Source organism: Bubalus bubalis, chromosome 5, assembly GCF_019923935.1.
Source record: "Bubalus bubalis isolate 160015118507 breed Murrah chromosome 5, NDDB_SH_1, whole genome shotgun sequence".
In the NCBI taxonomy this organism is placed as follows: Eukaryota; Metazoa; Chordata; class Mammalia; order Artiodactyla; family Bovidae; genus Bubalus; species Bubalus bubalis.
In genome coordinates, this window is record NC_059161.1 from 69185588 (window position 1) to 69200861 (window position 15274).

A 15274-nucleotide genomic window follows, 5' to 3' on the forward strand; every position below is an offset into this window, starting at 1 on the left:
GAGTTACTTGATCTTTCTCTTCCCCTTGCTGTGGTTGTGCTGGACCTGAGAGGCAGGGCGACCTCCTGTGTGGGAGCAGGAGTTGGCTAACTTCTGCAGGCCAAGTCTGTGCCACCACTTGTTTTTCTGAATTATGTTTTGTTGGAAAACAGCCGCGCTCATTCATTTTTGTATTGCCCGTGTCTCCTCTAGCACTGTGACAGCAGTGTTGAATTGTGACAGAGATCATGTGGCCTACAAAGCCTAAAAGTACTGTGTGGCATTTTACAGAAAAGTTTTGATGTTCCTTTAACGGTAGTCTGTCTCAGTTTCCTTCTGTGTGTCATTACGATACTAATAGTATTAATAGTAATCCCTTTGGGTTATTGTGGGGATTAAACTAGTTAATAAAGTCCCCAGAATAGTGACTGGTGTATATAATAAGCTACCTATAAATAATTGCTATTGTTAGCCTTAATTCTATTTCTCAGAAGTTTATTTTAGGGTAGAAACTCTACGTATCAAATCATATTTCCCCAGTTATAAATGTGTGCGTTGAGGACTTGGGCACATAGACTGGAGTAGCCACATGAGGACTGGCTTTGTAATGGCTCCATGGCTCATTCAGCAGTGAGCCGTTTCCACATCAGCGAGGTGCTTACTGAGGGTGGGACTAATGTCAGTGTAACTTTTCTTGGGCTCTTCATTTATCTCATTCATGAAAAAATGAGACAGAAGCAACTGTAAAAGGATAGCATTTATGATTTCTTTCTTGCATAATCTGAAATCCCCATAAGTTTATTAAAGAGCTTGTTGCCTTGTTGCAGTGAATTTTGTGTGCTTGTTTCATTGGCTGGGTAAAGGTAGGTACTGAATGGCATAGAAAGACGGTTGCTGCTGCTGCTGCTAAGTCACTTCAGTTGTGTCCGACTCTGTGCACCCCCATAGAGGGCAGCCCACCAGGCTTCCCCGTCCTTGGGATTCTCCAGGCAAGCACACTGGAGTGGGTTGCCATTTCCTTCTCCAATGCATGAAAGTGAAAAGTGAAGTGAAGTCGCTCAGTCATGTCCGACTCTAGCGACCCCATGGACTGCAGCCCACCAGGCTCCTCCGTCCATGGGATTCTCCAGGCAAAAGTACTGGAGTGGGGTGCCATTGCCTTCTCCGAGAAAGACGGTAGTTTGTCCTTTTATCCAGTTTTTCTCTTGGAATGATTTTTGTCAAGTAGGGGTTGTCAGCTTACAGCCCATAGACCAAATCTGAACCTCCTGGGGTAGAATCAGGCTATACTCATTTGAATACTTATGTTGTTCATCCTGCCTTTGCACTCCAACTGCAGAATTCAGGAGTTGTGACAGAGACTGTATGGTTTGCAGTGTGTAAAATATTTACCTCTCTGACCTGTTACAGAAAGGTATACTGAGACTCTGTCCTGGAGTGCCTGTCGATATTTAGTGTTGCTTTTCTACAAACTACATAGCATGTACTGGTGATTGTTACTTTGGAACACAGATTTTTATGTTAAAGAGTTCATATTAGGACTAAATAACTTGGGGATTATAAAATATTTTATTCAGTTTCACTGTTTGTATTTCCAGCCAGCTATATGACTTGAACACAGTTGTAGAGACAGTCCTAACCAGCTTCTGTACTTTGGGCCCATTGGTGTGTGTTGTTTGCATCTTTAAGCCTGGTATTCCTTTGAAAGTTTTCATCTTCACAAGTATGTAAGTTAACTGTATGTCTAGTAGATTCAAGGCTTTGTTATTCTATTGAGCTATCAGATACAATGTAGATTATTACTTTAAATTTGCTGTTTATCATAAAATATATAAAATCTAATGGAAACCTCACTTTCTTTATAGAAACGGAAGGTTTCAAAATTGACACTATGGGCACCTACCATGGGATGACTCTCAAGTCTGTGACGGTAAGTCACTCTGACTGCAGAGGTTCTTTTGTTCCAGTCATTTTATGTGAGTAGCAGATGTTGAAGGAAATCTCTAGTAGTTTCTATTTCAGGCATTTATCTTTAATGGCCAGTTGTGCTGACAGAGCTGAGGGGTATTATTTGATTCATGGGTGTCTTTTTTTTTTTTTAAAGCTGAGTATGTTTAAATGAAAGTTGTTTTGATTAACTTGCAAGTAGATTGGATGCTACCTGGTTGGAGATTTTAAAGTTAGTGATGAGATACACGGTTACATTTGGGAGAGTTCTTTGCCATAATATCTCATGTCCTTAAAATGTAATGTTTTACGTTCTGAAAAGACAGATTGTAGTAGTTCATGTCATGCTACAAATTGCATACTTGACACAACCGAATACTTAATGTCTGTGATTGTAAGCCTTTGGCTCACTTTTAGCAAATTTGTCTTTTTTATTTTTTAACCTCCTAAAGATTATTATTTCTAGATGATCTGACCAAGCCCTATTTTTTTTAGAAAAAATGTTTCAGTTGTACAGCGTTATAATTTAACATCTGTGTACGCTACTGAGCAATCACCACAAGTCTGCCATACAGCTGACCCCCTCACCCATGTCTCTTACCTCCCAACTACCTATATTTCTGGTCACCACTTATGGTTAATGCAGTAATCTTTGTATCAGTGAGTTTTTCTTGAGTGTTGCCATTTGTTGTGGGTTTTTTTTTTGGTTTCTGCATATGAATGAAATCACATGGTATTTGTCTTTATCTCTGTTTTGCTAATACACTTATTTTTAAATTGTCATCAGATTTGATTTTATATTATTAAAACTGTATGAGGACTCCTTATTCATTCAGCAAGTGCTTATTGAGTACTTGTGTCAGACATTGTTCTGGTTGCTAGGGTTGTTGCTGTGACTAAACCAGATAGGACTCTTTAGACAGAGGAGTCAGCGAGGCCTCTCTGAGAAGGTGACAGCTGAGGAGAGGCTTGGTGAAGAGCGTTGTGTGAAAGACATGCGGGCGTCGGGACTAAGGCCCCACACGCCACAGAGTCCGGGCGAGGTCACTGGAGTAGAGTGGGTGAGGGGAATGTGATAAAAGACTAGGTAAACCATTTTATGAGAGCTGCTTAGTTCTTCCTGACTTCAAAAGGTAACTCACAGCTGTAAGATTTAACTTAAATTCTTAAAGATTTATTTATTGATGTTTATTTGGGGGTGGAACTTGCCTATTGGCCATTCCTCAAGTGAACTATAGAACTGATGCTGTTATGTAGCCATCAAAGTAAGGTTTTTGTGGTTATTTTTGTCACTGTTGGTTTTACTTTTGTCTCATCTGAAATGCTGTGAAATAGATTTCATAATTGAACTTCTATATGAGCAGTAAAATGTGTGATAGTTTTTAATAGATGCTTTCTACAGAACCGTTTTTTTAAAATCCAAGGACAGCTTCTTAATTAAACAGGGTGAGAATGATGAGGCTGTGCTTCCTTATCAGAGTCTTTGTTCCTAAATATACTTGTAAGAGGCAAATTTAAACAGTTCTATGGTGTGTGATTTTACAGAACCAATCACAGAAACACATTGTGTAGGAATACAGCAGAAAGACTAAACATGGTTAAATTGCTAGTACTTTTAATGTTTTAATGCCCGGTTTGAATCTCTGTCCTGCTCATGACCTGAGTCATTTTAGCGTTGTTAGAGAATAATACACTGAGAACTTTGAATCTGAAAGCTTTGAAATTTTAATTGAACCTCTGATTCATCCTTTCAATGTAATTTTTTTTCTCTCTTTTTTTAAAAAAAATTATTACCTGTTTGTGAGCTTGTGAGTTTCACCAGCTTTCTGCCTTATTCTCCAATTAAGAAAGTTTCTCTTGTGAGATCCACGCAAACATACAAAGCTATTAAGAGTATGTTAAAGGCTTTGTTGTACAGATATGACTTCCTTACTAATTTATGTGCAGTTTATTTTTGCTACCCTTGTTCTTCAGGGTTTTGAAATGCCTCGTTGATATACATAGTTATTAAGGTTAGTTTCAGTCTACATTAGGATTGATCTGCATATCTTTTAAGTTGACACTAGAGTTCTCTTAGATTTTAGACTAAACTAGTAAGTTGACTTATGCAGACTAGAAAATTTTTGTACAAATGAGTTCTCTACATGTATTATACAGAAGGAATATGTGGGGTTTTTTTTTTTCTGCATCTTTTTTGGCTGCCCTGTGGTGCTTGAAGGATCTTAATTCCCTGACTAGGGATTGAACTCATGCCCCCAGAAGTAGAAGCACGGAGCCCTAATCACTGGACCACTGGGGAATTTCCAAGGATATGTGTTTTGATAATACTTCATAAGAATCATAATTGAAATCTATAGAAATAAAGGCCCAGGCAGTGTATTTTGTAATGTTTCATGAAGATGATGATTTATTGAAGTTTATTATAGAAACAGAAGCCCAGGCATCTTTAAAGTCACAAGTTTGTGTAGTTGGGCCTCTGGTTAGATTTTGAATTGTGCCAAGAAATGCAGGGTCACAGGACCTTTATGTTGAAGAATAGCTGGGGGCTTTCCTGGTTGGGAGACTTCCCTCCACATTTGTCACTTGGGTTCTCTAATATTTAAGAAATACTGGATTAAACATATTTTGTGGTACAGGAATGTTGTCATTTTAAAATTATAAATATCTTAACTGAAAGACAGAGTGTGAACTCTTTCCCGGGCTTGTTTACCCTCCAGGTTGGCCCCTTTCTCCCTCCTGTTGAGAATGCTGCAGAGAACCAGAGTTGCATGGCATCAATTTAATTGACGTGATCTTAGGAGTCGTGGTTTGGGAGTAGGAACAGTTCGCTATGGAGGGCATCAGAGTATATTTTCATGTATTTCTTTAATGAAAGGGGCCTTTTTAGACTAAAAAAATGCCATTAGAACGTGCTTTTCATTGTATAGTAAATAAGGGCTGGTGATGAAGACCTTTTTTTGTTGGGTGGTAGCAAACCTGTGGTTCCAATGGAGAGGGAATAAGAAGATGTGGAAATCCTTCATCACAAACCACTTTATTTTAACCTCCCAGTCTAGCTTGTTTATGTGAAAGGGCCACATATTCTAGCCCCTGTTCTTACTGAATATCATTGACTCCTTTTGCTGTTTTTATTTTTGAGGAAACCTTTTGCAGTCTGAAATCATACAGATCAAAAGCTTTCATTTCAGGTTGTTATTTGAAGCCACTCCAACACTCATCATAGTTCTTATGATCTCTTTTTTTGGGAAACCATTTTCCTGATAGTAAACTGGGGTGGGTTTCCCATATCTGTGCGAGAGGTTTAATAATAGCATCATCAATTTTCACTTTTCAGAAGGATCCAGAACCTCAGTTTTCACAAAGTTACACTGTCAGTTAGCTTGCTCCTCTGGGATTGAATTGTCACGGGAGTGCTAGTACCAGGACTGCTGTGAGGTGGGTTCGGAGCCCAGGCCAGTGGGAGATGGGGATAGCTGATCAAGACTTGTCAAGTGGGACTCGCCTCCCTCTACTCTCCCTTCAGCAGATGTTTGCTGGGTGCCTGTTGTGTGCTAGCCTCGGTGCTGGCACATCACTGGTGAGCACAACCATACATGCATGTGGACTATTTTTAAATGGACTGTTGGAGAGGCACATGGCTCTTGTGCAGTTATGATTGTGCCAGGTGTGTGCAAACCCATTGTGCCATAAAACCTAAAATTGGAGGATTTCTGTGAGAGTCAGAACACTTCACTGAGGAGGTAGCTCTTGAAGTAAGGTCCAGAGTTTGAGTAGGAGCTGACATAAAGATTGCAGAAGAACACATTTTTACAGCGAGGGATCAGAAGGCAGGAAGGAGCAATGCCCGGGGGGAAGGATGTGTCACTTTGAAAGACTGGAAAGAAGATGGGTTACTGTGTGGGTTTGAAGGGTGCCTCTGGGAAAGGAACTTTCCAGAGCTAGGTGCAGCTTGCCTGTCTGTGCTTGCCAGGGCCTCTTGGTGCATTTCTGGGGTCCTTCACTGTGGCCCCACATGAATTTTATTTTTATTCATCAACACTTAAAAGATCAGAGTCTGTCACATAAACAGTTTGCATTTCCAGCCCCTTGAGAAGCCTCTGGGCCCACAGTCCACCGTGACAGCCCCATGTCCACCTGAGCAGTTCACTTTCTCTACCTCCTGTGTGTTCTCTGGGTTGCTCCAAGCTTCACTACTTTGGTCTTTTATGCCACCTTCTTCACTTCTGTACACCACTTAGGTTCTATTGGCCTTTGAGTTTGAAATCCCTGCTCTAAATAAAGGCAGTACTGGCTTGCGAAAGAGAAGTCAGTCAGTTGGAAACACAAATTTAAAGCTTTGAAGTCAGTCCTGGCTTTGATTCTCAGCTCTTCCATTCATTCCACCACTAAGTTGAGAAGGTTATGTAACCTTTTTGCCAGAGGTTTTGTTTTTATAATAAGGATAGTAGAATTTACATCATAGTATTATTAATGAGTGAGTAAAGTGCCTAGCACAGAAAGGACTCAATAGATAAATGATGGCTACTTTTATTATGAATTTATAATTTTATGTATAATCTCAGTTTGTTGTATGGGTAAATGTAGGCAACTCTACTTTCAGTGATGAACTTAATATTACATGTTTAATGATACAATTTTCATTCAAAGCTATGAAGACTAGTTTATTTAAATTTATGAGAACCCTTTTCTTCTCCAGTAACTAGAATGTTTTTTACTGTAGCCGTGTGTTTTTATGAGCTCTTTATTCTTTGAGATAAAATCACTACAAAGATGTTATCATATTGAGTGTGTGACAGCTTAGCTAGTTAGGCTTTTCCATTTACCTGCTAGGGCTCATATATAGAAAGAGGCTTAATTTACTTAGATTTAAACTATTTATTTTGATCCAAAAAGTATATAAAGTGTTGAGATTTTAATATATGGTCACATAATTGTAAGTAAGAATATTAACTTTTATAATTTTCTGCATTCTGTATTTAGATTGGCATGTTTTTGCTTGAGAACATTACACTTGAAATAATTTTCAGAACTTGTTGACTCGATGTTTTGGGGGACGGGAGGGGCACTCTCTACTTTGTCAGCCTGAGCAACATAAAGGTGTACCCCTAAACAAAACAGAGCATTGTATGTTTTCTGTCAGTCACTCGTTATATGACTTAAGCTTTTGAAAGTCAATTGTATATCTTTGATTTACCTGTTACATGAAGTAAATACTTAACTTTTAACATATTAATATTTTGTGCATAGTTTATTTTTTTATTATATCTGCATTTTCATAGACTTTTCTAAGATTTCACCACTAAGTTGAATGTTTTCTTTGTACTCTTAGCTTCACTTGTATCCCTCTTATAGTAGTTTTCCCCAAGTGATTTTTCCATACTGGTTTTTAAAAATTCTTTTATAATGTGCTTATTGTAGATTTGGGGCATACTGTTAATATAAGGGAGACTGAGGAGAGCACCTTGTTTTGATTTCTTTGCCTCTTTGTTGCAACAGATTAGGTATTGATTTTTTCATCTGAAAAATGGGATTATGATAACCTCCTTTGAGGTCTTCAGGGTTTTAAATGTGCACAGATGTACCTAGTTTAGCATTGTTCTTTCAGTGCTGTTTGTAGCACTGAATTAATTGTAGTTATTGCAGGAATATTTATATTATAGGTATTTTATAAACTTTCTACACTGAATAATGCAGTGCCCCCAACTCCCTTTTTTTAAAAATTTATTTTATTTTATTTTTTAACTTTACAATATTGTATTGGTTTTGCTATACATCAACATGAATCCACCACGGGTGTACACGTGTTCCCCATCCTGAGCTCTCCTCCCTCCTCCCTCCCTGTACCATCCTCTGGGTCGTCCCAGTGCACCAGCCCCAAGCATCCAGTATCGTGCATCGAACCTGGTATACCAACTCCCTTTTTTAAATTAAGTTGGGCAGTATGTGGAGTGAACACTTCTTTGGGTGGGTATTCATCTCCTGACACTGATACCTTCTTATAGGTATTAAAATCTCATTTTACCTTAATATTTTGTTAATAGAATCAGCATTTTGATGCTGATATACTTAGAAAAAAACAAATAATAGTACAGATCATGTTAAAAAGTATCAGGGAATTTTAATGCTTATAAAGTAAAAGGTATTTTCATGATATTGCTGTTTTATACTGTTGCTTTCAGTTTATGTATCTTGTTAAGATTATTGAAAATCCATTACACAGAGGATAGTACCTTTGGTGTAAGCCGAGATGGTTAAATGCCATTAATGTAACTTTTCATTTCATTAAAGAGTAGTTATCAGTTTATCCACAGTATCTTAAAAACATTGTCTATAACATACCTTTTAAATCTTTTCTACCAGTGACCAGATAGTTAATGCTGTGGTCACACAGGTCCTGAGACCTATTTTGAAAGAAGTATAGACAGAGATTGAGAAGCTCTATACAGTCAGCAAAAACGAGACCAGGAGCTGACTGTGGCTCAGACCATGAACTCCTTATTGCCAAATTCAGACTTAATTGAAGAAAGTAGGGAAAACCACTAGACCATTCAGGTATGACCTAAATCAAATCCCTTATGATTATACAGTGGAAGTGAGAAATAGATTTAAGGCCCTAGATCTGATAGACAGAGTGCCTGATGAACTATGGAATGAGGTTCGTGACATTGTACAGGAGACAGGGATCAAGACCATCCCCATGGAAAAGAAACGCAAAAAAGCAACATGGCTGTCTGGGAAGGCCTTCCACATAGCCGTGAGACGCAGAGAAGCGAAAAGCAAAGGAGAAAAGAAAAGATATAACCATCTGAATGCAGAGTCCCAAAGACTCGCAAGAAGAGATAAGAAAGCCTTCTTCAGCGATCAATGCAAAGAAATTGAGGAAAACAAGAGAATGGTAAAGACTAGAGATCTCTTCAAAAAAATTAGAGATACCAAGGGAACATTTCATGCAAAGATGGGCTCGATAAAGGACAGAAATGGTATGGACCTAACAAGCAGAAGATATTAAGAAGAGATGGAGATGGCAAGAATACACAGAAGAACTGTACAAAAAAGATCTTCATAACCCAGATAATCACGATGGTGTGATCACTGACCTAGAGCCAGACATCCTGGAATGTTAAGTCAAGTGGGCCTTAGAAAGCATCACTACGAACAAAGCTAGTGGAGGTGATAGAATTCCAGTTGAGCTATTCCAAATCCTGAAAGATAATGCTGTGAAAGTGCTGAACTCAATATGCCAGCAAATTTGAAAAACTCAGCAGTGGCCACAGGACTGGAAAAGGTCAATTTTCATCCCAATCCCAAAGAAAGGCAATGCCAAAGAATGCTCAAACTACCGCACAGTTGCACTCATCTCACACGCTAGTAAAGTAATGCTCAAGATTCTCCAAGCCAGGCTTTAGCAATATGTGAACCGTGAACTTCCTGATGTTCAAGCTGGTTTTAGAAAAGGCAGAGGAACCAGAGATCAAATTGCCAACATTCGCTGGATCATGGAAAAAGCAAGAGAGTTCCAGAAAAACATCTATTTCTGCTTTATTGACTATGCCAAAGCCTTTGACTGTGTGGATCACAATAAACTGGAAAATTCTGAAAGAGATGGGAATACCAGACCACCTGATCTGCCTCTTGAGAAATCTGTATGCAGATCAGGAAGCAACAGTTGGAACTGGACATGGAACAACAGACTGCTTCCAAGTAGGAAAAGGAGTACATCAAGGCTGTATATTATCACCCTGCTTATTTAACTTATATGCAGAGTACATCATGAGAAATGCTGGGCTGGAAGAAGCACAAGCTGGAATCAAGATTGCCGGGAGAAATATCAATAACCTCAGATACGCAGATGACATCACCCTTATGGCAGAAAGTGAAGAGGAACTCAAAAGCCTCTTGATGAAAGTGAAAGAGGAGAGTGAAAAAGTGGGCTTAAATCTCAGCATTTAGAAAACTAAGATCATGGTATCCGGTCCCATCACTTCATGGGAAATAGATGGGGAAACAGTGGAAACAGTGTCAGACTTTATTTTTCTGGGCTCCAAAATCACTGCAGATGGTGACTGCAGCCATGAAATTAAGACGCTTACTCCTTGGAAGGAAAGTTATGACCAACCTAGGTAACATATTGAAAAGCAGAGACATTACTTTGCCAACAAAGGTCCATCTAGTCAAGGCTTTGGTTTTTCCAGTGGTCATGTATGGATGTGAGAGTTGAACTGTGAAGAAAGCTGAGCGCCGAAGAATTGATGCTTTTGAAGTGTGGTGTTGGAGAAGACTCTTGAGAGTCCCTTGGACTGCAAGGAGATCCAACCAGTCCATTCTGAAGGAGATCAGCCCTGGGATTTCTTTGAAGGGAATGATGCTGAAGCTGATACTCTAGTACTTTGGCCACCTCATGTGAAGAGTTGACTCATTGGAAAAGACTCTGATGCTGGGAGGGATTGGGGGCAGGAGGAGAAGGGGATGACAGAGGATGAGATGGCTGGATGGCATCACTGACTCGATGGACGTGAGTCTGAGTGAACTCCGGGAGTTGGTGATAGACAGGGAGGCCTGGCGTGCTGTGATTCATGGGGTCGCAAAGAGTCGGAGATGACTGAGCGACTGAACTGAACTGAGAATTTAAATTATGCCACTCTTTGACTTTTCAGAAGAATTTTAACTTCAATTATGCAAAAAAATTTTAGTTTTCCTTATAAATCTCCACAGCTGCAAATTCAGTTTCTAATATGATTAGACTATTATAATTTACCCTAAAAGGCAATACAGAATGGTTCGTTGTATCCTTAGCAATTGTTGGCTTTTAACAGAGAGAGCTACATTTTAATAACTAGTCATTCTGATGGTAAATTTGTGGATACATTATAATTCATCAATGACTTTAGTGTATGTTATCACATCCGCCCCCTTCCCCAAATTACTGTAACAGGAAAAGTAAATGTTAAAAGTTTAACTATTTAAATACATTGATTTAGGGAACATTTTTTCTTTATCTGGATTGACTGTAATAGATATAATTGATTTAATACCTTGTAATAAATTGATAGATAACAGTTTTGGGGAGATCTATGACATGCATTTGGGAGCTTCCCTGGTGGCTCAGATGGTAAAGAGTCTGCCTGCAGTGTGGGAGACCCAGGTTTGATCCCTGGGTTGGGAAGATCCTTTGGAGAAGGAAATGGCTACCCACTCCAGTATTCTTGCCTAGAGAATTCCATGTACAGTGTAGCCTGATGGGCCACATTCCATAGGGTCATAATTACTTGGACACGATTGAGCGACTTTATGGCACACATTTGACTTATTTCTAAACTTCCTGAGTCCTCAGTAGTTTTGAAAAGTTCATATAATTTTTTTAGAAGCACTCATCATCAGCACAAAGGTCATAGGATAGTAGATTTTACAAAAATGTGCTTCCCCATGTAACTTCCCCATGTAATACATGGTAGTGTTACACTTACAATTTACATTGGAACCCTCTTTGTAGATTACTGAAGACAAGTCCCTGGTCATACAATCTGGTTGTGAGTACCTGAAGAATTTTCACCACTGTCTTTGTAGTAACAGATCAAAGCATAAATAACTGCTGGGGATGAGCCACAGTGCAGAAGATTATTCTCCCTGGCAGAGTTCAGGCGTGTGGATCCCAGGTTGCCTTATAAGGTGGCCTTTCCTTAGCAGTTTGCCGTGGCCCAGAGCAAGGCTGAGAAACTGGGTAATGTTAATGTTTCATTGTCAGGCTTGTGAAACAGTAACATTTCAAATGCTGAGTTATCAGTTTCCAGTGAGGAAGGTAATGGCCAAGGACAGCAGGCTCTCAGTTCCTCTCTCCCTCAGAGAAACTTCTTGGAAATCAGAAATAGTATTTGTGTTTCCCAGTAAAATCAGACCAAGTGCAAAGGCCAGGAGACCTTTGGTAGTGACTGAATCCCTCCCCACCGACCCCCCCCACCCAAACCTCCTTTTTTCTTAATTATGAAAAATTTCAGGTGTACATATAATTAGGGAAAGTAGTATATGATTTTTTAATCTGTCCATCACACAGATTCTATGATTGTTTTTTAATCACTTTTACTTCAACTGTTCACCTCTCCCCCTTCTCCTGGACTTCTGCTGCTAAGTCGCTTCAGTTGTCCGACTCTGAGCAACCCCATGGACTGCAGCCCACCAGCGCCTCCGTCCATGGGATTTTCCAGGCAAGAGTACTGGAGTGGGGTGCCATTGCCTTCTCCAAAACCCAGACAGACATTTTGTTCCTATGTACTTTGCACTTCTTAGAAAAAATGGTCTTTTTTAACCTCGCATTATTACATACAACAAAATAAATAGTAATGGTTGGTATTCTCTAATATCCAGTTCATTTTCCAGCTTATTTGATTTTCCTGAAAAATCTTTTTGTAGTTTGTTTATTGGAAGTAGGATCCAAAGAACCACTGGTAGTTACAGGAGTTGCATTTAATTGATAGGAATCCTACATTTCTTTCATTCAGGGTTAGAAATTCATGATTTTTTTTTTTTGGTGCCGTGGACCCATTTAGTAGACTAATGAATCTTTTGAGTCCTCTCTCTCTCATGTTTTTAATGCATAAAATACATAAGATAACACAGAAAGCCAATTGTATTAAAATAAGTTATCAAAATTAAAAAAAATACAAATTATGCACATGGTACTTTGTGCTGCTTTTACTAATGCATTATATAACAAGATGTAGGGACAAAACTAATAAATGCCAGAATTTTAAAGTACTACTATATACAGTGTTTGAATATATCTGTAACAGTTGTGATATGAAAATATTCAATTCTGTTGGTGACAAAGCCACAACCATTGTTAATAGTACTGTGATTTGTTGCCTACATCATGAGAGAAGGCAGTGTCAATTTCTCTTAGATATTGGTGAAAATTAAATTGTGGATTTTTTTCCCATCCAGATTAGGGACTCTGAATTCTATCCACAACGCCCTATTCTAGAGTAAACATATTAAGAAAGAGCCTGGCTGCAGGTCTGCCTCACTGGCTCATTTCTGGTTTTTCTACAGGCTAATCTCAACCTTCCTGGCCTTTGTCTTTTTAGTTCTGTTTGCCTGGCTCATTTTTCCTGTTGCTCTTCATAAGACTGCCTCCTCAGAATTCAGATCTCAGTTTAATGGTCACTTTACCAGGAAGCCCTCCCAGTTTTTTTCTGCTAGTAATCTTACGTATTTGTGTACATGGATGATTTTCTTTGCCTATGAGGGTCTGAAGTCAGGAAACACATCTTTTTTGCTCTCCACCACATCCCCAGTGCTGAGCACAGAGTAGTGGTCACTTGGGTGTTGCTTGAAAAGTATTTATTGAATGAATGAATCTTAAGCTCTTAATATCCATATATTTCTAGTTACTTCCCATCCTTTCATATGCCTGTAGACTAGTAGTTAAATTTATTATCATTATTGTCTGTACTTTGTGCTGTATAGGCCGTCAGGCCGCTTGACGGTCCTCTGTATAATTTCCAGTGGCTTTTCACTATGTTATCCTTGATGAATCAGGTTGTCATACAGCGTCTTCCCTCCTTGCCCTCAGTGCCCTGGCCAGCATCTTAGGCCTTGCCACTCATTTCCGTTCCCTCACCTCCAATAGCCGCATGTCTTGAAGGCCTGTGGACTTTGCTTGCTAACATCTCTGCAGTTCTTATTTCCACACCACCACCATCCTTCCTGGTCCAGCTACTTTTGTTTCTTCCCTGGATTCTGCAGTGGTCTCCGAATTGGTCTTCTCGTGTCACTCAAACATCTCTTCAGGATGCCTCATACTGAGAGAGGAGCTGTTAGGCATGTGCTAGACTCAGTTTTTTCTGTTTTCCAAATACTGCTGTATCTCCAGTTGCTTTCCATTTCTCTTACGGATAAAAGCCATAAGTAATACTCTGTGCTACAAGTCTTCATGTGATTTTACCTGTTTTTACCTTTTTGTCAACAGCTCATACCAATCTTCCTCTTTATTTTTGTGCCTTGGTTTACTCCAACCTTAGGGCTGTTGTACCTGCGGATTCCCCTTATTGGAATTGTTCCCCCTTTGCCTGATTAGTTATCTCTTATATGTTAACATAAACATTTCCTCAGAGAAGGCTGTTCTGACTCTAGGCAACACAGATTGGGTCCTTCTGTTATGCTTGCAAAGCACTGTGTTTCCTTTGTGACAGATAACATAGTTATCTTTTCCAGTTGTTTCTATGAAGATCTGATTCATGACTTTCTCTATCAAAGGAGTATTACTGCAACAACTTAATGATTGTTTTTGTTTATCATTGTATCTACAGCTCATGTATTAATGCCTAGGTGCTCAGTAAATATTTATCGAGTGGACCTTTGGAAGTTTCTTCAACACTAAGGAGGGGTTGACTTGAGAAATTTCTATTGAGCTAGTGTTAGAGTTCTGGAATTTAGCATGGTAAACTGGTCTGTTTGGGAAATGGTGTTTCATCAGCATTGAGTTTCTGTTGAGGAAAGTTAACACTTCTTGATCATCTTCAGCGTCATGGTTGCTGTTTAGAAATGCACTGTGATATGAGGGACCTTCATTTTTGTAGAAATGATTATAGTAATTATTTTAAGAATACTTGTGCTTTCTTTTTGTCAACATATATTTACCTTTATGTTGCTTTACTTGCAATGTGGATGAGCCTGTATCCAAACCAGTGGTTGACTCATCACTGTAGAGAAATATTGATTCTGACATCTTAAAAATAAGTTTCCTTTCAAGTAAGATGAGAATGGTGCAAACCAAAATGGTGAGGATGTTTTATGGAGTCAGGTTGCAGTTCAGTGTTTATAATCTAGGATTTTTTGGTTTGTTTATTGCAGCAGTGGGCTTCCCTGGTGGCTCAGTTGGTAAAGAATCTGCGGGCAATGCGGGAACCCTGGGTTCGATCCCTGGGTTGGGAAGATCCCGTGGAGAAGGGAACGACGACCTACTCTAGTATTATGGCCTAGAGAATTCCATGGACTGTGTAGTCCATGGGCTCGGAAAGAGTCAGACACAACTGAGTGACTTTCACTTTCACTTTTTCATTGTGGCAATAAACAGCATCCCCATTGCTTTAATGAATAGCTTTGTGGTTTTGAAAGTATTCTTTTGACTGCAGTACGAGAAGCAGTTTGGGTTACTGTGAAGAAACCAGTTGTTAAGGTATTGCTCACTTGAACTACTGGAGGTGTGAGGCAAAGAGAAGTGGGTGGATTTCACCGGGAATCCAGGTCTTGGGGATAGATTGATATGGGTGATAATATCAATATAATATCAGGCAGTGGCAAGGATGACTATGGAGGCGAGGATGACTCTTGATATTTTTATGTGACCACTGAT

The 15274-nt window shown here is 39.2% G+C and overlaps 1 protein-coding gene across 1 annotated transcript in view; it reads left to right on the forward strand.

The window, feature by feature from the left end:
* CDC73 (cell division cycle 73) overlaps positions 1-15274 on the forward strand; it is a 91304-nt gene that overhangs the window by 21453 nt on the left and 54577 nt on the right. The window contains exon 10 of the mRNA XM_006061422.4: positions 1845-1909. Within this exon, the coding sequence (XP_006061484.1) occupies positions 1845-1909 (65 nt within the window). The remainder of the gene's footprint in view (positions 1-1844; positions 1910-15274) is intronic.